At 51.6% G+C, this 22,870-nt stretch overlaps 2 protein-coding genes across 3 annotated transcripts; both read right to left on the bottom strand.

Moving 5' to 3' along the window:
• Window positions 1-2,400: 2,400 nt before the first annotated feature.
• FDFT1 (farnesyl-diphosphate farnesyltransferase 1) lies at window positions 2,401-16,292 on the bottom strand (the record flags this gene model as incomplete). Of its 2 annotated transcripts, XM_081997238.1 has the most annotated exons (8): window positions 2,401-3,365; window positions 4,630-4,782; window positions 5,044-5,220; window positions 6,263-6,454; window positions 6,937-7,065; window positions 10,063-10,246; window positions 15,459-15,556; window positions 16,191-16,292. In XM_081997238.1, 8 exons carry the CDS (start codon window positions 16,290-16,292, stop codon window positions 3,144-3,146), a joined length of 1,257 nt encoding a protein of 418 aa, XP_081853364.1. In that variant the 3' UTR covers window positions 2,401-3,143. The 2 variants fall into 2 exon arrangements, with proteins under 2 accessions (XP_081853364.1, XP_081853363.1); XM_081997237.1 differs by lacking the exon at window positions 16,191-16,292 and having other exon boundaries at window positions 15,459-16,082.
• Window positions 16,293-18,387: 2,095 nt separating this feature from the next.
• Window positions 18,388-22,137, bottom strand: NEIL2 (nei like DNA glycosylase 2; the record flags this gene model as incomplete). Its single annotated transcript, XM_081998248.1, has 4 exons — window positions 21,994-22,137; window positions 20,599-20,930; window positions 19,153-19,349; window positions 18,388-18,704 (listed from the first exon to the last, which is right to left on the bottom strand). The coding sequence occupies exons 1-4, from the start codon at window positions 22,129-22,131 to the stop codon at window positions 18,388-18,390; spliced, it is 984 nt and encodes a 327-aa protein (XP_081854374.1). The 5' UTR covers window positions 22,132-22,137.
• Window positions 22,138-22,870: the final 733 nt, after the last annotated feature.

Below are 22,870 nucleotides of genomic sequence, written 5' to 3'. Positions count from 1 at the left end.
TTGAGGTTACTTTATTAAAGCTTTTTATCGTTTTGTTTTGTTTTGTTTTTAATTATATGGTGGAGCTGGAACTGCTCTCTGCAAGCCCTCTGCTCCTGGTAGGTCACAGCTATGGGGCATTCCCTGCTCAAAGGACTGCTGGAGGGTGCACTGGCCTCTTGTGCCATGGTTATTTGGTTAGCCCAGACTCCTTCCAGCCCAGTCTGTTACTGGGAAGGTAGGAAGCAGTAGCTTTGCTGGGACTAGGACCTTGGTGGGGCAGTGGAGATGGACCCTGCTAGGAACCCATGGCCAGGAGTGACTTGTGCACCCATGGCTGGGTTGCTGTGACTGTTGGCACCCAAAACAAGCAGGGTAGGTTAGTGTGTGCCTTGAATTGGCTAAACTTGGACCTATTAATGACAAAACACTGACAAACTTGATGGGGGGCTGGCTCTGGGTTAAGGCTGGGTTAAGGCTCCCTCCTGCCTGCAACACGTCCTTTGTGCATCACTCGCTCTGCTCCATGCATTCGGTTGCTTTTTAAACCACTCATTCCTCAGCTGTTCATTTGCTTTCTTTCTGCTGTAGCCTGGAGTTATTGATCCCAGGGCAGGGCCTGGCTGGAGCTCCAGGAGCCTTTGATCAAATGTCTGCAAGCATCTAGGAGCACACTGGAAAGAGCAAAGCACTTTTTGGCCGTGGCTGGGCAGCTTGGTGTGTGCAGCAGGTTGTGGCTTGGCAAGGGTGCTGCAGGTGCTGACACTGAGCAGAGAGGAGATATGTTCCCCAGGGCTGCACACAGAGCTGATGCAGATGCTTGGAGGTATCATCTCACTAACTTGCACACAACTGAAGCTGCTTTTTTTGAGCCACAGGCTTTAAGGAAGAAAAAAAAAACCCCACCTTATTTTTGTTACTACAGGGAGGTATAATGGTGTGTAGGACTATATAATATATAAAGAGCTTTTTCCTTTTTTTAATTTTAAAGCACAAAGTATATTGCTGAGCTGAGGCTACAAGGCCTGAAATGTGTGAAGCAGGCTCTCCCTTGCACTGTAAAATAGCCCCTTACTCTGCTTACTCAGACCCAGTGAGACAGAGCTGTGGTGTTATGTGATTGGAACAACTGTGCCAATAAATGATTTCTCCAATGTCTTGTCTCCTGCCTCTTGGTTGCTTCTGCTTGACTTCAAACCACCTCAGGCTATTCTCCATTTGTTCTGTGCATTGTGGAAGGCAGGTGATACCCTTCTGTCTTCATGCAAGTGTGGACAGACCAGCCCTGTCCTTTGGCCATACTGGTGACAGCACGAGCTGACTCCTGAGGAGCTCCTGGGCATTGCCTACTGCTGGTGGTGGAGAAGGTGCTTCAACATGGAGCAGAACACAGCCAGAACTGCCCCCCAGCCTCTGCACACCAGCACAGAGGCTGCATGGGGAAGAGGACACACCAAGACACTGGAGAGCAAGGTCCATCAAAAGTTTATTTTCTGACCTTTAGCTGTCTCTCACCCTGGTTAAAATTCTTCCTGTGGGTCTGGCAGACAAGGCTTTACTGTGATGCCTGTGAGCAGCAGCATTTCATCTGAGCTGAGGGCTTGTAGGGGAACTACCAATGTAAAAGAAATGACAGCTAAAAAAGTCTTTTTCCCAAAGAAAATTTTAATTTCAACAAGACAGGAAGCCGCACAAAGAGAGCTACCGCAAGTTTGTTTTTTTGAAGAACAACTATCTACATCAGTACTTGTGGAGTAGGGGTCCTCCCTCTGAGTAACAGTCTGGCCGCATGGGCTTGGCCTTGCAAAGGCCACCGACCCATGCCTGGTAGACTTAGCTCTGTCCTGCACGAGAACAGAGGCTGTCCTCCCCTTCACCAAGGCAACACAGCATTTGGCAGTGATAGGGACCACAAAAACAGGACTTGCCTTTAAAGCATTGTTTCTTCTTCTGACCCATGCTGTTCCCAGGAGGAACATGGCTCACTTTTAAGTCCAGCCTGATGCGTTTCAAAACAGCAGTGGAAGCCTATTCCAGTTTGCACATCAGTCTAACCCAAAGCATCCTCCCAAGCTAGAGCAAAGTAGGCCAGGGAAACCTGCCCTGGCCCTCTCCTCAGTGGCTCAAGCCTTCCCAGCCTTTGGCAGCCATCACCCCTGCCTTTCAGGGCAGACAATGCACCAAGGCCCCCAGAAAAGCATCACACAAGGGACAGCATGGTGCAAACCCTCATTCTACTGCCTTGCAGAGGCAGCAGGCGCTGCTGTGATGGTGCTGCTCTGCCACAGTCACCCGTCCCCTTGGGCTGAAGTGATGCAGAGCCCAGACCCTACAGTGGAGTCAGGCACAGGGTTATTAGCTCAGGGCCATGCAAGCAGCTCCCTTCTCCTCTGAACTACCACCCCAGCTGCTAAACCACAAAGCTTTGCAAGTGCAAGGTGCCATCTGCTAGAGGGGAGGGAGCTACGCTAGATGGCTTTCAGCTAGGGACACGTTAAAGGGGACGGAACATCCCACCTCCAGCATTATTTAACATTAAAAGGGCTTGTTTCAAGCCTTGCAGCCTCCCTCAGCACATCAACAGAAATGTTAAGGTTGCCTCTGCCTGTTTTCAGGATGTCAACCAGCCTGGGCTGAAGGCCAAAAGGTAGACAGAGCTTTTTCCCTGGATAAGGAAGCACGTTCCTCTCCCAGATGAAGCGGCATCCTTCCAGTACTGAGCAGGCACCAGAGCTGACAGGGAAGAGGCTGCCTAATAAAGGGAGGCAAAACCCAAGAGATTTTGCTCAACTCTGAGCTGGAGAGGTGTCTCAAGCAAGAAAAGAGGCAACCAGAGTTTCTATTTAAAACCATCCTAACCAAAAAAAAAAAATTCAGGTAAACCATCCAACATGAAAGGGGGGAAAAAAAAATTCAACCCCAAACAATAAGACTCCGATTAGTGTTTGCAACCATTCAAGCAGATGGCAAGGGCGGTGAGGAGCAGAGTCCAGCAACGCCACACCATCGCCCCAGGGCTGCAGCTCACTGGCGTACTGTCCTTGTCACCGTCCCAGGCCCTGTGGCACCCTGCTGCCTGGCCATCCGCACCGCAGGGGACAAAGAGCCTCCTGCCTCCGTTGCTCATCTGCCAACCATCTCTCCCCCCGCCCACCTGCTGCCCATCAGTTCTCGCCCGCCTGGATGTAGTCCTCTGTGGCCTTGGAGATGGTGCTCAGGTACTGCCAGCTCAGGGCTGCCAGGAGCATGGCACACGACAGGTAGATGGGGGAGTAGTGGTGGCGTGATACCATGGGCCCGCCGGGCAAGCTCATGGCACGGATGGAGGCGATGACCTGCTGCGTCTTGTTGGATGATGGGTCTGTGCTCGGGATCTTCTGGTAAATCTGGGGATGGAGAAAAGAGGAGTTATGGTTCCCACCCAAGGTTGAGGAGACAAACGGGACCACTACATGGAAGAGGAAGCCTTAAGGGCTACCACATCCTCAAAAGCAACCTCAGTGGTTGACTGCCATGGATTAAGGAACAGCTATAAGGGATGCCTGGATGGAGCCAGGGCCCATTTCCCTGGAGACCTGCATTATGCCAAGCAGCCTCTTGAGGGCACCCCATGACAGGAGATGAACCACACGGCCTCAGACTATGTCTTAGCCACAAGTGGTGTCACTATGACCAGTGGTTCTTGCCCCAGCAATCCTCACTCACTGCTGGTGTGCTCCAGCTCACCCCAAACCTCAAACTGGCATGAGGATACCCCAGTGTGACCAGCAGCTGGTGTGACTTCCAGGAAATGGCCACCTTGATCAGATAACCCCATGGTGATTAGTGTTTTCTTTTCATGGTCTGCAAACCCAATGTTTTTTTGAGATGCCTGTCTGCACGAGTCTTCGGGAGGTATGCACAAAGCAGAGACCCCTCCTCTGGGCTAAGGCACAGAGGTTTCACTGTCCCTTGCCATGGGGTTGCCCAGCCCACAAAGTGAGCTCTAATAACCCATGTTTTGAGGTCTCCCTGGTGCAGACGTAATGTCTTTTAACAGCTCTTGCTAGATTTGGTTTTTAGGGGTGGTTTGGTTTTTTTCATTAATCTATCCACCAGATGTTCCTCCACATGAACTTTTAACCTCCACAGTACCCTGAAGTTGGGTGTCCCACTGCTTTAACCACTTGTGAAGAGCTGCCCTCATTTACTGTTGGCCACAGAGTACAAGGCAACAGCCACCACACCACACTGCCAGCTGCAGCTACAGACACAGTGAAAACAAGACTGTGTGCTGTGAAGGAGCCCATGGTGAGATGATGCAACCTGTTCAGAAGCAGCGTGTTGCGGGAAAGGTCTTCTGTGCCTGCTCAGCCCAAGGGAAGTCCTGTGCTGTGACAGCTGACTCCTCTGGTTCTTCACCAGAAGGACAGCAGGACTTCGGTCTCTGCCTCTTAACACAGGCACAGACCAAGGGTACGTTCAAGGAACACATCAATCACCCAGTTTGGTCCAAGCCAAAACCCTGTCAGCATCACCATACTCTGCCACCACTGAAGTGGCTAAGAATCACAAGGAAAGGATTAACAGATTCACAGGTCTTCCCACTTCCACACCAGGAATGAGGATGGGAATAGCCAGAAATTACTTGAAGCAGGCTGCTCAACCTACCTCTTCCACATACTGGTACATGATGGCTTTGACAGCTTGTATGTTTGTGGCATCCATCATTAGAGTAACGGCTTGTCCCTTCCGGATCTTCACTACACCCCTGAACACCTGCTTGTTGTTATAGCAGGCAGCCAGAGTGGCAATAGCCATCACCTAAGGAGAAACACAAAGATCCCTTACTGCACTGCAAGGAGCTTGCCAAGGGAGTAACCTTGGCCCTACTGAAATTGATGGCAAAACACTCTGAGCGGAGCTACAATCTCACCGACAGCAGAAACAGCAGGTACCAGGAACGAAGGAAGAGATGGAGAATAAAACAGGCTAATATTGACACAATATATAATCCCCCCATACCTCCAACTTCTCATCAGCTAGGCTGCAGATGACAAAGAACCACCTGAAAGCATAACTCACCTGGGGGATAGCGCAAAAGTTGAAGACACTTTGGTTTCTCAGGCGGGATAAGTATGTGAGGACATCAGGGACATGGTGCAGGGCATTGGTGATGAGCTCATTCAGACACTGGACAGCCATATCGATGTTCTCTGGTTTGGCAAGATCCGAGAGCTTCTTTGCATATCTGCTCCAAACCTAAACATCAAGATAAGGATTCACAAGTTGGAGGGTACATTCGTGCCGTAAGACAGACATCAATAACAGTCTGAGGTCTAGGAGAGCAACAAGAACCACCCATGAAGGCCTTGAAGGATTTGGGCTTGCTAGGCTAAAGAAAAGAAGCAAGGGCAGCCTGCAGAGACATGACAGTGGCCTTTGTATACATAATGGGATTGTAAAGAAGGATGTAACTCATCTCCACATCTTCTTTAGGTAGGGCAAGGAAGAGATGCCTCACATATCAGGCTGACATCAAGAAATGCTCTATGAGACAGGTGAGCCACATGGAAAAGGGAGAGAAAAAAATTCTTGTAGGGCCTGAAGAACAGTGGACAAGCATTTGTCAGGCACAGGCAGAGCTGATCCTGCCTTTGGGAACAGGCTAGGTACTCTCTCGAGATCTCACCCAGTCTTACCCTCCCTCATTCCTAGAGCCAACAAAACAGAGAATGGAAAAAGCTGCCCAGCAAGTTCTTGCGAGTGTGGGGAGACATCACCTCATCCCCACATCTGTATCCAGACAGCTGTAGATAGATGTGGAACTTGTCAGTCAGCTGTCATTAGAAGAACAGTTATTATGAAGAAGATGCACAACCAACAGTAGCGATCTTATGCAGCACAGCTTTACTGTAGGGTCTTAATAAAATTAAAGCAGACCATCAAGTCTCTCCTCTTAACTTTGATTTAAAGGGACATGAGAGACACTACAATTTTAGCTGTGCACCTTCTGCTATGCATGCTGTAACATTCCTGAGACAGGTGTCCAGGGAAGCACGGCCGGTTGGCTACATCCATTACAGGTCTTGGATAGAAGTATGAAAGACTGTCAAGGGACACCAACAAACAGTGGGAAAAATCCTCGCTTTGGTGATTTTGAAGGAAATTCCAGCAGGAACTCCTCTAAGGAGAGGATGCAACTCATTGTATCAGAGCAGCAACAACAGTACCTTCAGTCTTAGTGCACTTCCCAATGAGGCACAGCAGAAACGCTTGCCCCAAGGCAGCGTTTTCCCCTCACCTCTCTGGGCCAGAACTCCCTTCCCTCCAGCTGGTCCTCCAGATAGTCACGGATGATGTTGGTTTTCTGCAGGAAGAGGCCCATGGAGTTGGCCAGCTCCGTGTCCTGCCCGACGATAGAATCTTCTAGCTCTGATGCAGAGAAGAGACGGGAAAGGCCGATCCCCACCAGCCCAGCAACGTAGTGACAATACTGCGAGGCACCAAGAGGGGAAGGGCCACAAAAAACAAGACAAGAGGAGCAGTTACAAAGAGCTGCCTATTTGCCACAGTGAGTTTTACAAAAATTATGCTCATCAGTAATTGACAGTATGTTTTCTGCACATTCTCACAGCCCTCCCTGGGACGTCTCAGCTTTCCCATGCCCAGCAAACATCTCAGCAAGGATGTGCCACCAAGGTGCCACTCTGCCTCCAGCAGCCAAATGAACCGCCCACAGAGAAGCAGCTGATGCAATGGGTGACCCAAAACACATGCTGCTGGGCAACACCAACAATCCATGCCATCCTCCTGTTACCCACACAACCAGCAGTCTCTCAAAGCCTTCCCAAGCCCACATAGCCTCCCTCATCCAGCAGAACTCTGTTCCCACAGGGATGCTCTGTATCCTCTTTCCACAGAGACAAGGTGGACCCTACCCACGTTCAGTCCGCTCCTCTGTCCAGGCTGACTTACCTTATCCCACTCATGCTGAGAGTCCACCTTCTTCTCCAAGAACTCTGCCATCCCAACTCCCATCTTGTGGCAAATGTCTGAAATCACATCCTGGTAGACCTTTGACAGGTTCCTGAACTCCATGGAGATCTGCAGCACAAACCACCACAAGCGGTAAAAAAAAAAAAACAAAACCCACGGAGTCAGGAAAAAAAACAATACAGCTCAACATTTATTAAGAAATCAGAAAAAAGACTGTTACCAGGCTCTTATCTTGCCCTGGGTGGAGATCTAGGACAACTCCTGCAACCAGAGTTGTTTCAAGGCCCTTAAAGCACAGGCTCAGTCTGTTCTCAGTCTAAATGGAACCGTCTCTGGCAGTAGATTAGACACAGCAGCATCTTTGGGAAGGCTTTGTGGCCTTGGACTCTTATAATCTGGGAGTTGCAGGACGAAACTAGCTACACTGGGTGCATAGTGTCACACTGTTTTGTAATTTGTGAGAGCACTCCATCACGCCAACCATGGGAAAAGACAGGGGAGGTTTCTGGTGCTCTGTTCTCTGGAGGCTTCTCCGGCTCTGGTTCCACAGGGCACATTTTGCACAACTGGAAAGGCATCAAGCAATGGAGAAAGCATAAAATCCTTCTTCTGCATCTCCAGTAACGTGAATTCAATGACCCAGTCGCTCTTGCACCAAAAAGAAAAGTGCATCTTCCCCAAAACTGTGGAGCACCATGTTTTACTGTGCTGAGCGTTCTTCTCCACCAGTGGGTAACTACAGCCAGCCCAGTGTGTCTGGTAAGGACAGCAGTCTGAACAACTACAGCTCAGACACGAATATCACCGCAGATCCAGGCTCTCCTCCTTGCCCTGTGTCTCAGTCTGTCTGTAAAATAAGCGTATTGACTCTGCTTCTGTCTCAATGGCTTGAATCCACTACACAGAGAAGCACGACCTGCAAAGCACACCTCTATCAGATATTGTTAAAAACATGCCTGGATACGAACTCAGAGTGAATAACGCATACACATCAAGAGAGACCAACAAAGTGCCATAAGCACCTTCTCAAAACCTTTTCTAAAGTACCAAGCCGTTGTCATACCTACCTGTCCTGGTTTCAGCCAGGATAGAGCTGGTTTTCTTCACAGAAGCTGGTGTGAGACTGTGTTTTGGATTTGGGATGAGAAATTGTTGATAATGTGCTGATGTTTTGGGTTGTTGCTGAGCAGTCAAGGACAGTCCAGCTTCTTGTGCTGGCCTGCCAGCGAGCAGGCTGGGGGTGCACGGGGAGCTGGGAGGGGACACAGCCGGGACAGCTGACCCAGACTGGCCAAAGAGATATTCCCTACCATACGACATCATGCCCAGTACATAAACTGGAGCTGGCCGGGGGGCGGAAATCGCTGCTCAGGGACGGGCTGTCGATCACTGGGTGATGAGCAATTGCTGTATTGGGCATCACTTGTTCTTGTACATTCCTTTGTTGGTATTATCATTGTTGTTCCCTTCTTCCTTTCTGTCCTATTAAACCGTGTTTATCTCAACCCACAAGTTTTTTTTTCCCAATTCTCTTCCCCGTCCCACTGCGGGAGGGGGAGTGAGCGAGCGGCTGCGTGGTGCTTAGTTGTCGGCTGGGGCTAAACCACAACACTACCACATCTCTATCACTATACATCAAGAATCCCCTGCCACAGCCATATGTTATAGCGCACGCCCCTCCCAGATAGGACACAGCCACTGTCATCTCAAGGCTGAGCATCAAAATTTACAATACAACTCAGTTTTCTAAACAATTATTCCATTCCCATTGCTAGGGAAAGCCCATTAAGGGTGGAATAAATTTAAAATGATAAAAAGCTGAACAAAACAGAACTGCCTCAGAAAATGAAATGCTCCTTACTATAACTACTATACTTTTTCTTAAACAAAGCTTTAAAAAAAACCCTAAAAAATAAAACACAGCTATTTTTGATCAGTGTGAGCAACAGCAAAACTACAGCATCCACCAAGAGCTTGTCCTTGTGCCCTCACCAAAACCAGACATCTGTATCCCCACTCAGCAGAGCTCAGCCTTGCCTGCCAGCCACAACATCTCCTTCTGCTGTCAGCTCGATGGATCCCCTCTAGGGGAACAACAACAGATGGGTTCCTCATCAGCGCTGGGAGATGTTGCATCTCAGCACACCAAAGCTCCATCATCCCGTTGCTCCTGTGGGGGCTGAAAGCTGGCAGGAGCCCAGGACAAGCATCGTGGTTTCAGCTCTGCTGCCTGCCATCCCGAGTACCCACAGCAGAGTCAAGGCCCTGCAGCTGCATCTGCACCAGTAACTTAAATGTCGATCATGGACTCCATCACCTGCACAGCTACCTCATTAGCATGGCCCTGATGTGCTTCTGACCCCAAGCAAACCCCAGCCGGAGCTTGGGAAGTAGCGTAGGCCACAAACCACTTCTTAAGGACAGTCTGGGATGCAACCACACTGTTCTGGCCGCTGAGAGAGTTTGACAGTTTGGACATGGACGGACTTTCTCAACTGGCCTCCAGGTCAGAGAACAGGCTCCAATACTGCTTAGCTCATTAGTGGAGACGCAGACTCTCTGTGGCTTCCTTTTAGAAGGATCTTTAGAGCAGTAAGACTTAAGGCAATATTGTTACTAACAGCGAGGGTGCTTTTTATCTTACATGCATGTCAAAGATCTGCAGACAGACTCCTGTAGCTCTAGAGCAGATCCTGCAGGACTGCTGCAACCGCTGGTCCATCCACAAGTTAGATGCCAGACAAGCCCTCCTCCTCCCCTTGTCTGTTAGGGGTCACAGGACACCCAATGCACGGTGTTGGGCAACAAATCCAAATCGCTCTCCGCAAGCAGACAGTCATTTCATCTTCCAAGAGGGGAGGTAAAAGCCACTTTCCAGAGCTGGCACTTTTCCACAGCCAGCTTATCTCTGGCTCACATAGAGAGTTGCAAAATGTTTGGGTTTCTCACTCCAGCGCTGCATCCAGCCCCACATGCAGGTGACATAGCTCTTCCAAACAGCTACAGGCTCAGCAGGGACTGAATGAGTTCAAGTGTAACACAGAGAGGCAACCGTGCACCCAAAGGTGACACAAGGCAGCTGAAGCAAGGAGGTGGATGTCTTACCGTTGGGAAGTCCTCGAGCACCTGCCGGTCCTTCTCCTTGCTCTCCATGTATTTCCACTCTGGTTGATAGAGATAGGAGTGAAACTCGTGCAGCATTGGGACCTTTACATCTAAGCTGATGGTCATGTCATCCTCTATAGTGTCCAGGGCACGGAGAACTAGGTAGAATATACAGACGGCATGTCTAGGTGGGGAGAAAACACAATCATCTCTCACTTGGGATTGCCCACTAGGCCGGACAAACAGTTTAGATTAACCACACAGCCTTCGGCAGAGGTGATTCCAGTTCAACACGACACGTGTTGGCACCACCAGGTTGTTGATGCCTTGGAAGATACAAACACTTCCAGCACAATTAGCTTTCACATTTCAAGGAATATGGTACTTCAGCCACCGAGCTGAACGGAAAGAGGTGATGTGAAAGCCTTCCCAGTCCCCACCATTGTATCCCAGTGTCTCCTACAGTCTGAAAATCAGCTTTGGTCAAAGGATGACCACATCTAATCTGTCTTCCATCAAATCATAGAATGGTTTGGGTTGGAATGGACCTGTAAAGGCCGTCTAGTCCAACCTCCCTGCAATGAGCAGGGACATCTTCAACTAGATCCAGGGCATCAGCTTCCCCAGCCTCACGTGGGGACAATGGCTGTCCCCTGCAGTGCAGGAACATAAAATAAATGCATTAGAAACGTGCTGCTCAAATCCAGGGTCGCAGGAGCAGGTTAGGGATGGAAAGCACCAACAGCAGCACTTCCTACCTACCTTGCTCATTATCTCCTTGAACCTCCACTCTGAGCAACAGAGGTGCCTCCGCACAAGCTCCCCATGGGCTGACCGCCGTGAAAGCTGCCGTACGCCTGAGCAGGGTTAGGAAACCCAGGCTTTTACCTTCATGCAGAGAACTACAGCATGGCTCTTGGCTTTCTAAGATGTGTATCGGGGAAGGGACGGGCCTGTGATGTCTCCCTGGGCAGGGCACTGCCAGATCCAACCCGGCAAGCAGAATCCAACTCTGCAAACAAGCAAGGCTAGCGCTCACTAGGACCCAGAGGAGAGAGTCAAGAAAGGCAAAGCAGAAGCTGAAATGCCATCCCCGAAACACCTCTCACATTGACACCATGCCGAAGGAAGAGCTAGCAGTAACTCCAACAGCATAGTTAAAACACTTATTTAACCAGACTTACGCGTCCAAACCTTAGCTGCACCCCTAGCTTCTATCATATACTGAATTTAGCTCTGTGGCAATTTGTGCAAATCAAAGGAAGACATTTTTCATGATGAGGGTGGTGAAACCCTGGCCCAGGTAGCCCAGAGAGGTGGTCAATGCCCCATCCCTGGCAACATCCCAGGTCAGGCTGGACGGGGCTCTGAGCAACCTGCTCTAGTTGAAGATGTCCCTGCTCACTGCAGGGAGTTGGACTAGATGACTAGATGGCCTTTAAAGGTCCCTTCCAACCCAAACTATTCTATGTTTCTATGAAATACAAGGTCATAAAAAGCAACTACACAGTGAGCATGGTTTGCCTGCAGCTCCCCATTTCACAGAATCACTAAGGTTGGAAAGGACCTTCAAGATCATCAAGTCCAACCGTTAACCCAAACCATGTGCCCTAAACCATGTCCTGAAGCAACACATCCACACATCTTTTGAACACTTCCAGGGATGGTGACTCCACCACCTCCCTGGGCAGCCTGTTCCAATGCCTGACCACTCTCTCAGTGAAGAAATTTTTCCTAATACCCAAGTTAAACCTCCCCTGGCGCAACTTGAGGCCATTTCCTCTCGTCCTATCACTAATTACTTGGGAGAAGAGACCAACACCCTCGTCTCTACAACTACCTGAAAGGATGTTGTGGCGAGTGATGAGATCTCCCCTCAGCCTCCTCTTCTCCAGACTAAACAACCCCAGTTCCCTCAGCTGCTCCTCATAAGACTTGTGCTCCAGACCTCTCACCAGCTCCGTTGCCCTTCTCTGGACACGCTCCAGCACCTCAACGTCCTTCTTGTCATGAGGGGCCCAACACTGAACACAGGATTTGAGGTGCAGCCTCACCAGTGCCAAGTACAGGGGCACGATCCCTGCCCTGCTCCTGCTGGCCACACTAGTGCTAATACAGGCCAGGACGCTGTTGGCCTTCTCAGCCACCTGGACACCTGTGTCATCTGCAAACTTACTGAGGGAGCACTCAATTCCCTCATCCAGATCATCAATAAAGATATTGAACAAGACCGGCCCCAGAACCGAGCCCCGGGGAACACCGCTTGGGACCGGCCACCAGCCGGATTTAATGCCATTTACCATGACTCTCGGGGCTCGGCCATCCAGCCACTTCCTCACCCAGCGAAGAGTAAACCTGTCTAAGCCACGAGCCGCCAGTTTCTCCAGGAGAATGCTGTGGGAGACGCTGTCAAAGGCTTTACTAAAGTCCAGGTAGACAACATCCCAGCCTTTCCCTGCAGGATTCCCAGGTACCATGGTCCCAGCTGAGCTCCAACCTGAGATCTCATGGACAGGGGCCAACCAAAGCCACAGTCTTCACCAGCAAACATGCGTTACAGTGCTGGGAAGAGGACACTCTGGCATTACTTCCCCTTCATGCACCTGGAAGCACCCACTTCCAAAGAGCAAGCCCTGTTTCACAGAATCATTAAGGTTGAAAAGGCCTTTAAGATCATCAAGTCCAACCATCAACCCAACGCCACCACACCCACTAAACCATGTCCTGAAGTGCCACATCCACACGTTTTTTCAATATGGTGACTCCACCACCTCCCTGGGCAGCTTGTTCCAATGCTTGACCACTCTCTCTGTAAAGAAAGTTTTCCTAATATCCAATCTAAACGTCCCCGGTGCAACTTGAGGCCATTTACTATTGTCCTATCACTGGTTACTTGGGAGAAGAGGCCAACACCCTCGTCGCCACAACCCCCTTTCAGGTAGTTGTAGAGAGCGATGAGGTCTCCCCTCAGCCTCCTCTTCTCCAGACTGAACAACCCCAGTTCCCTCAACTGCTCCTCATCAGACTTGTTCTCCAGACCCCTCACCAGCTTCGTTGCCCTTCTCTGGACGTGCTCCAGCAACTCAATATCCTTCTTGTAGTGAAGGATTCTTTCATCTCGGAGCTCAAGCTCCAGCCCTGTCCTAGGCACAGCTCCCCCATTCCCAGGTGACGTCATCTCTTTTCTCCTTTCTCCTTGCCACCACATTCACCCTCTGCCAGCACAAGGCTGGTCCTCTCCACCAAGCAGCCAAACTTGCAGGAATCAATCCTCAAGGGTCCCCTGGACAGACAGGACGGCAGGAGAGGAAGGCAGGAGCATCCCCCTCCTCCTCTCCACCAGCAAGAGTTATGATGTCGGCCAACAAAGCTGCAGTTTTGAGCCTCCCACCTCCCAAAACAACACCCTAACCATGGAGCAACAGGGCCCCAGCCAGCAAAACACATGGTTTATGGGGCCAAAAAAAATAAGCAGGAAGAAAGCAAACATTTTAGCTCAACTCCCTGTGCACTAGCCTGGGGACCACCGCTCCGAGCACTCATCCAGTAGCTCTCCAATTTCCAGCAGTCCTTGGGGGACACGTGGAAACTCTCCCGGGAGCAGGAATGTGAACCAGGGAGCAGGAGCTCCATGCCTCCTCAGCCTTCAAACAAGGAGATTTCACCCCAAAACAAGTTGCAAACAAAGCTGCTGCCAGGGAGGGGACAGGGGTATGGCGTAGGACACTGCGCTCGGGAGCAAACCCCCGGCAGCACCGTGTTTCGCAGCATGCCATGGTTAGCCGTGAATCCTACAGCACCAAGCTCCTCCAACCAGCAAGCACAGAGGCAAATATTAAGCAGCCTGTAACAACCAGGGTTCTGTTTAACCCCCATTACACCATCAATGAAAGCACTTCTTTGACATGATCCAGCAAAATTCATTCCTCCGGTAAGCTGCTCTGCCTACTCCCATATTTTGCCTGTTTTGCTTTTCCCTCTTTTTCCCCTAAATTCTTCAGCCAAGCTACTGTGTTTTGAAAATTCGTTCTTTCTGATCCACTACGGAGCCGGCTGTAATTCAGCAGCAATTCCTGTGCAGACGTAAGTTGCAAAGATCTGGCAATAGCATATTTAGGATGCCAGGCAGAAGTTTCTGTGCCCTGAGGGTAGGGAGCCTTCCTGATCGGAGCAAGCTGCAATGCAATGGAATTAAAGGACAGAAAAGACAGACAAGATAGATAACTGCAGAAAGGTTAAGGCAAGCACACCACATACTGACACTGCTAACAGGTTTCAAGGTGTTTTATCAATTGGCCTTTTTTTTCCCTTTAATTTCCACATGTTCAAAAAACATGTGGATGTGGCACTTCAGGACATGGTTTAGGGAACATGGTGGCACTGGATTAATGGTTGGACTTGATGATCTTGAAGGTCCTTTCCAACCAAGTGATTCTGTGATTAGCTAATACACCAAGCATGGAAAAAAATGTTTAATTCTTGGCCCCACTAATACCTTTCCATGCAACCCTGGCCAAGCCACTGAATTTCTTCGCGTTTCCTGTAGAAGAGGCTGCAGACAACCATTTCATAAGTGCTGGATGCCAGCTACGGGGCACCACCCAAAATGCCAAACCAGGGCTCAGAAACCCAACAGATAACCCAGTGTTCAGGCTGGCGTCTGCAACTGCTCGTCAGAGTCGCAACCGCAGCGTTAGACGTGTCTAGTGTAACTTGTCGGAACTCTTAATTTTGACAATTAACCCAGTTTAGGATTAACTGGAGAGCGCTCCACGTGCTGAAATCAGTGATTACCATGCAAATATAAGGAATTATATAGAGCATATATATATGCAAGAGGCCCAGGCCAGCTGAGCTTTACATCCTCTGTTACTATTACCATCTGAAGCTTTCCTACATGGGTCAGCTAAATTTGCACGGCAAAAACAAAACGAGCGTACAGCAAGCCCCCTCCGATGATCACGTAAGTTTTGAGGCAGCTGTTTCCAAACGCACCTTCCAGGCAAGGTGGTCCAGGCCCTCGGTCAGCCCCGGATTTTTGCGGGGCCACGTCCCTCCGGCCAGCCCTAAGGCCAGTGCCAGCCTCGGCGCTGCCAAGACGCATTCCCAGGGTGTCACAAAGAGCGCACGGCCGGCACCGTGCTTAACTGTCTGCTGGCTGGCCGAGAAACCGCAGCACCCGTCCCCGGGCCTGCTGGGCCGGGGAGCCCCGCTGGGGCAGGGGGGTGCACGACACCCAGCCCGCGCGGACGTGAAAAACCCCACGTCCGGCCGCCCGGGCTGGGGCTGCACCATGGCGCGGGCCACCTCCCGGCCAGCCCTCCCAGGGAGCCCCGGCCGGGGTGGGGGGGCACTTCACCCGCCACCCCGTCCAGGTCCCGGCGCCCCCCGCTCACCTCAGCTCTCCGTCCAGGGCCTGGATAACGGCGGCGAAGCTGCGGCTGGTTTGGTTAAGGTACCGGTAGCAGGTGCGGAGGCCGCGTCCCAGCGAGTCCTGCGGGCAGAGCGAGGAGACGGGGGACGGCTGGAGGTGGGGGGCGGCCGGCGGCGGGGCCGGGGGGGGTCCGCGCTGTTGCACCCTCCGCCCGCCGCCCCGCAGCCGCCCCAGCGCCCGGGGGGAGCCCCGCGGCGGGGAGAGGGCCAGCGTCCGCCTGAGGAGGTACACGGCTTTGGTGCTGGCCGCCATGGGGGCGCGGCAGCGGGGGGCTGCGGCCCGCCCCGCCCCAGCCGCCCGCCCCCTTAACCCGCTCGGCGCCCGCCCCGTCTGAGCCGGGCAAGGAGCCGCGGCTGTGCGGAGCGCCGGGCCCGTGCGTCGCTCAGAGCCGGTGCGGCGTAGGCTGGGGACCGGCCTCGGGCAACTGTCGGTCAGGCCAGACCCGCTGCTTCGCACGGAAAGCCAGCAGCCGGACCGGTGATGGCCGAGCCGGTGCAACGCCCGGGAAGCACCGTGCTGCCCGCCGGCAACACCGGGTCGGCGCTACGCCCGCCCATGGCACCGCCACAGCCGCGCAGGGAGATGACAGCCCCCTCCTGGCCCTGGCTCCCACACCACGGCGGCAGCCCCCACCCCCCGGCGGCACCGCCCGAGCGAAGGGCATCCCCCCGTCATCGCATCCCGTCCCGCTCACCGGGTCGATCCGCGGCATGACGGCCCGGTAGCCGCCCATCTTGAACCGCAGCAGGTTGTAGATGTCCTCGGGGTGGCCCAGCCATTTCCTCAGCAGCTCCATGGGGGCCGCGCTGATCCCCCCGCCGCCGCCCGCTCCCGCCGCCCCCCCCTCCCCGCCCGGCGCTTAACCGGAGTCGGGCGGGGCCGCCTCTACCCCGCCCCCCCGCCAATCATTTCGCTCGTTCCATCGCTCGGTGGGCCGGCGAGGCGCCCATTGGCCGAGGCGCGCTCGCACCAGGAGAACGCCAGCTAATAGAAAGGCGGCGGGCCTGGTGTGACGGCCGCTGGCCGGCGCTGATTGGATAGCGGCGCCGGTCGCCACACGCGCGGTGCCGGCGGAGCGGGAAGGTGGCAGTAGGAACCGGGCGGCCCACGCACCTCGCTGCCACGCAGGCTCGCGGAGACACCCCCCACGCAGGCCCGTGGGGCCCTGGGGAAGGCACAACGCCCTCCTCCGCCCCCTCCGAGGCCACCAGCCCCGCCGCGCCTTCCTCCGGCAGCCCCCGGGTGCAGCTAGGCCCTCCCTGCGGCAGGCGTGCGGCAGATCATGTTACCTTCTGTTCTTATTCCCCAGTGGCACCTCTCCTCTGGTGTCTCCCTTCACTCACCAGCATCACCCCAGCCTGCTGTGAGCCAGGACATGAGTCCTCGCCCTGCTACCTCGGCCAGCCCTGCCTTGGACTCAACCGTATGTCCCCTAGAGATACCCAGCTGCTATTCTCATCCTTCAAGGTGTGAAGTTCAGCTTTTGGGGGTTTTTTTTGTGGTTTTTTTTAAGGGCACTGAAAATACCATGCCACATTTCCAGGCCTTTGCTAACACCCTGCAGGACATGCTCAGAAGCAACTTGACCATCATCTTTGGCACAGTAACTCCATTAATTGGATTATTCAGCAATCCCATAACCTGCAACCACTCAAGGGCATCACAGTTCACAGGGGAGAGGCTGTGCAAGTCCTATTTGGGAAGCAGCCTACTACTGAGGTCTTGAACTCCAGCATTCACAGTTCTTTTGCAACCTACCTTTAAATGCACTTCCCATGAAAAGAGTTTTCCTGCTGAGCCACTCCTACAGGAAAGCTGCTGTGCATCCTCTACAGGGCAGCACCAAACACTGGAATTTCCCTGTACACCTCCATTTTTAACCAAGAAGCTACCAGAAAAGACACACTGAACTTAAGAAAAACATCAGTTCTAACTCCAGTTTTTATTTTTCACTCAAGTCAACAGTCTATTGTTAAAACAAACACAAATCCAGGGAGCAAGGACAGCAACAGCTCCTTCCTACTGCGTAGATACATACAGCTCAACAAAGGAGGCACCACATCATCTCTATTTCAAAACTTTTCTGCTTTCAAGTTACCTCTGAGATAATGAGCTTTATACAATAACCATCAAAAACATTGCTAGACACACCTCCTATATTAGATATTAGGGTCCACTCCATAATCTGTTAAAGACTTTTTTACATGAAGGTCTGGAATTTGCAGTTTGCCACAAAAATCCAAATCTGTGGGGGCAGACATCATGACAGGCAGGCAGAGATGAGCTCCACCAAGCACGGTTGAGGTTTATTTTGACCCCTCAGAAGTAGGCAGCCGTTCATGTAAGAGCTGACAGTGAGAACAGTCACTCACTTTTAACCACACCTAATGCCAGCCCAGCACACAGCTATTCAGCTACAAGCAGAGGCAGGATTATCCAATACTGAAGTAATCAAACTGTTTAGGCAGAGGGATACACTCCTTTCTGCTAACTCCACCATAAGCCATTGCACCTGCACCTCTGTCAAGGGACAGTGTCACTTCAGACTGCAGTCATCACCTGCTCAACACCCTACACCTTCCATTCACCGTAGTCTGAACAGGGGCACCAAGACACCTCAGAATTGGTCAAACTATTTACACTGTTGTGTCACTGTGATGGAATGAAGTTAGACGTTTACAGCCACTTTCCTTTTTGCATCCAGAGGCACCACAGTACTGCAGTTGATTCCTGTAATCTCCCCTGAGCACTCAACTCTGCCAACTCCCTGTCCCTAAGGAACAAAATCAACAGCCTCAAAGAAACCATGAAGCCCTTCTCAGGACAACTGGGAGCATGGTTCAGAGGCCACCCAAACATGCTCAAGAAGAGGGGGCACACAGAAAGCCAGGTCACTCAGTGACTTGGGAAGGATCCCCATCCCCTGACAGCACCACAGGTTGGCACTGAGGACACCACCACATGAGTCTCTTAAAGCCACCTGAGGGTCCAAGGGTTCCCTTCATCACTGTATGTCCGAGGGGACACTGCTCCTTCTGGTAGATCTGAGGGTGCAGCCCTTTGCCATGCAGCTTGCTGTGCAGCCAGGCAGAGCTGAATTGAATGGCACAGTCAAGCAGACGCTCCAGATCTGAGAGAGCCAAGACAGAGCCTCGTGTTAACGGATGGATCTTGGCCAGGTACAAGATCTCATTCTTAATGATGTTCCCTGGAAAGGGTCAGAAATAAGGAGACAATAAGGATATTTCTTACCCAGATGATACAGACCTACAGCTCAAATCACTGTGACTTCTGCCTCAAGGATCTCATTCCTCATACCAGAGGTGGCATACAAGGACTAGACTTACAGCTGGAATTGGACTAGAAGATAGTCTCTGCCCACTACCCTTGAAGCAGACCTTCCTTTCTTCCACAAGTACAAGCCAATCCATAGTCACAGAATTCACTGTGCTCACATGGTGCAGTCAAGCACCTGAAGCCTGTGGCTACAGACTGCAACCCTTGTCCTCAGGAAGATGGCCACATACCCTCAGCTGGATCAACCAGAAGCCGTAAAGCTATAAGGAGTTAAAGGTTCAGTCATGCAGCTCTGTATCTGTAGACATCCCACCCACCTTCCTCCTTTTCTTCCTCTGCCACGATGCCCTGGAACTCACCCAGCCCTGAAAAATATCTTTGGTCTAAGAGGGTGTAGCAGATGGGATCAGGTGCACGGAGGGCATCCAGTGCCCGGCCACGGTGGAACTCTACAGACAGGATGTCAGAAGCAGGATCGGCCCTCGGAGAGGAGCACCAGTGCATTCGGCAGTTGTAGAAAACAAGGAAGCCTCCACTCTGAAAGTGCAGAACCAGCCTGGGAGAAGCAGAGAAATTTAAGTCTCTGGTCAGAAACATCCCTGAACCACTTGTTATATTCTGCTCTGGCGGAAGAAATTTGCACAGAAAGAGCAGAAAGAAACAGCAGCGTAGCAACGGAGTGAAAAGATGCTGGGAGGTGAGAAGAGAGCCTGTACATGCTATAAGCTTAGGGAGAAGCACACAGCAATGCATCAGCCCTCGCACATGTCTGCTCGTTCTCATGACAGCCAGGGAGACATCTGGAAGTACCAATCCCCCAAGCATGTACCCTAGTCCAGCTAACCCTTCCCTGCAGCTTATCACTGCACGTGCTTGTGTGCACAAGGTCAACAGCAGACACTCCAACACACCAGGCCACCATCTTAATGCAAGGGAGCCTATTTAATGATTTCAGCCAAGAAATTTGATTCTGAGCCCACACAACTTTTGGAAAATTGTTCCTTCTGCTGCTCCACAGTCCCTAGGTGAGACAGCAGCAGGCAGGGAGATGTATCAGCATCTTGGCTCTCCCCAGCAGACAAGCCAGATGACCAAGGGCTCCAGCAGTCAGGTCCACTAATCGGGGAAACTGATGCTGAAAGTAGCACACAAAACTGACTGTGTCTCAAACTACTTGTATAGAAATAAAGTAATCCTTTGAAAGATTTCAGGATGGGGGAGCAGGGAGTATGTCCCTACTAAGTACACCACAAACAGAGGCCAGACACCCACCTTGTACATTAACCGCTCCAGTTAAAGAGCTCACCAGACCAGAGTACACACTGCCATCCAGTATTTACCCCTTCCTTGTGCCGTACACTTCCAGTGGGACTTAGGACACAGACTGTTGCCTGTGTTTTCAACACACTGCTGCCTTTAACAGCATTGCTCCAATGAGTGATTCCAGCTGCCCTAGATGTATGCTATTTATCCAAGGCTTTTTTTTTTTTAAACATTGATTGGGAGAAACTGGCATTTTCAGGATGCCAGACTGACTCATGCCTTAAAATATCTCTTTGAATAAAAATCTTAACTGAGCTGGAACTATGATGCCCAGGCTGGCAGGCAACACACATCCCACAAGTGCACTGTCAATTCCCTGGCTGAACACACCCCACTCAAGCCATGTCTCATGCTTAAGAATTTTCAGAGAAAAGACAGGGTTAGGAGTACCGCCAAACAAATTTAGTTTGGGACAAAAGAGTGCCTCTCTCCAGAATGAGAGGCAGGAAGAAAGCAAGGTTTGTGGAGACTCCACCAAGTACCTGGGTACTGGGTCCTTCCAGTCCCCCCTTTTATTGGCTTTGTTTGCTCTGGAGAACTCATTTGCCCGAACGCTGCCAAACAAGCCAAAGTGGAAGCGCAGCCAGCTGCCTGGACCCCCTGCTGCATCTGGAGCTTCAGACCTGGAGTGTGGGAGTTCCTGCAGCTCCTCCTCCTGGGGATGTGTCTGAGAAGCACAAACCTGTTCTTGCCCACCCTGGGCAGGAGAACTGGCCCCACTAGCAGCCTCTCTTTGCAGCACTGTCTCTTCTGCAGTTGGTCCTGAGGGAGCTTCAGCTGCCACAAATGACAGGTACAAGTTCTTCCCATGAACCTGAGGAAAAAAGGTGGGATGTACTGAGGATCCACATAACCTCCGGCTGTTTCCATACAAGTTACTATTTTCTGCATCCTCTTGGATAGAGGGCACATCACCCCATCCTGAACACAGGATTCATCAGCACCTGAGCCATTACCATCAGAGCTGCAGGCATCCTCTCAGCACCCCTTCTTTTTCTAGATGAAGCACAAGGTGTTCAGATGCCACTCCAGTGTGAAGCCCTCTCAGAGGCTCCTGCCAGGCCAAAGGGACATACTAGGACAGACACTCAGGATTTTGAAGTCTGTCATCACTGCTTCTCATTCACCCCCCCACTGTGTGCTGGCCTTGAGTGTCTCGGGAGAGGATGACCCAACCCAAGGGTAGCTCTGAAGCCACAGGCTAGCCACAAATGACTGTTGAGCCACTCACATCCATGCCCCCAGCTGAGACTATCATGTAATCAGAGGTGAGGCTGCACTAGCATTTGGTCAGTCAGGTCCAAATCATCATCTGAAGGAGGGCAGGCAAGCAAAGCCCCCAGGATTGACCCAGTCTGACTCTCACAAGTGCCCACAGCATAGACATTTCAACCTAGCCAGGTGAAACCCTGCCCTTGGGTATAAGGGAATTCTGCAAGTTCACAGCTGTGGGGAAACAAGGCTGCTGCTCCTGATATCCACATACTGGATATCAACTCTCTCATCTGCTACAAACAGCCCTTGTCAACACCAACACCTCATCCCTTGGGAGACACAGTATCAGTGCCTTAGCATGACTGACCAAAACTACAAATAATTCTGGGCATCTCTGCATCTAGCCACAGCCCTGCAACAGCCTCTCCTCACAGTAAACCTGATCCCAAACTTCACAACACAGTGGTACTCAAAAATGGGTATTCACACCTCTTTGGCCACATGCACCTATTTTGTGGCTATAAACAAAGTCAACGGTCCACGTCAAACACAAGCTTGCTGTCATTCTCAGGTTGTGCACCTTCTGTGACCCAGAGGCAGGACAACAGTGGCTTGCCTCAGATTTGCCATGGGCCAATAAGTTCATCTTTAGCACAGCTCACCTGGGAGTCCTGGAGCCTCAGGGCATTCAGGTCATTCACATTGATCTTCCGGCTGCTTCCCCCCACCTTGGCCACCACTTGTCCCACAAAAGGGGAGGTCAGCAGCTGGAACTTCCTCACTGATGGGCCCTCCGGCATCTCCAGCAGCTGTTGAGGGAATAGCAGGTCCTTCTCACACTTGGTGCCCTAGACTTGAAGGAAAGTTGCAACTCAGAAATGCACAAAAACAGTCAGAGGCTGCGGTCACCACAATCTCCTTACCCCCATTTTCCTCCTCAAGTCCCTGTAGCAAAGTCGATGGAGAGAAACTAGATCCTTTCAGACCCAGAGAGCTGGGGGAATTTCCATCCTTGGGGATACTCATAATTCAATCAAACAAGGCCCTCAGCAACCTGCTTTAACATTAGTTTTCACCCCACAAGAAGGAATTTGGCCTGAGGATCTCCAGAAGTCCTTTCCAGTCACAATTTCTCCAGGAGTCCTAGAGGACCTTTAATTAGACTGTTTAGCATCTCTCTCCTCACCAGGAACGAGAGCTCACCTAACTCTAACCATTCCCTCAGTCACAACCTTGATGTCCCAGTACAAAGGGGAAACACAACCTTGCATAGACATTAATGAACCAGAATCAATGCAGGCCATGGTGAGCCATCCTTCTCCTGATGCAGCCACCAAGGCAAGTGCTGCTCCCTGATAGGCACTGGAGCTAGCTCATCCCCTCCCCTTGCCTTACCAGCTGCTTGCCCTGCTGACTGTGATGGCATGCAGAGAGCATTCATACTAGCAGCCTCTGGGATCAGAAGACTCTGGATGATGGGGAGATGAAGTAGCAGCATCCTATAGCACCCTGTATCTCCCTCCAAGAAGTCACATCAGT

This window comes from Phaethon aethereus, assembly GCF_964289735.1.
Source record: "Phaethon aethereus genome assembly, chromosome: 3".
NCBI classification, from domain to species: domain Eukaryota; kingdom Metazoa; phylum Chordata; class Aves; order Phaethontiformes; family Phaethontidae; genus Phaethon; species Phaethon aethereus.
Note: the sequence above shows the minus strand (reverse complement) of the source record. Positions and strands in the feature narration are given on the sequence as shown.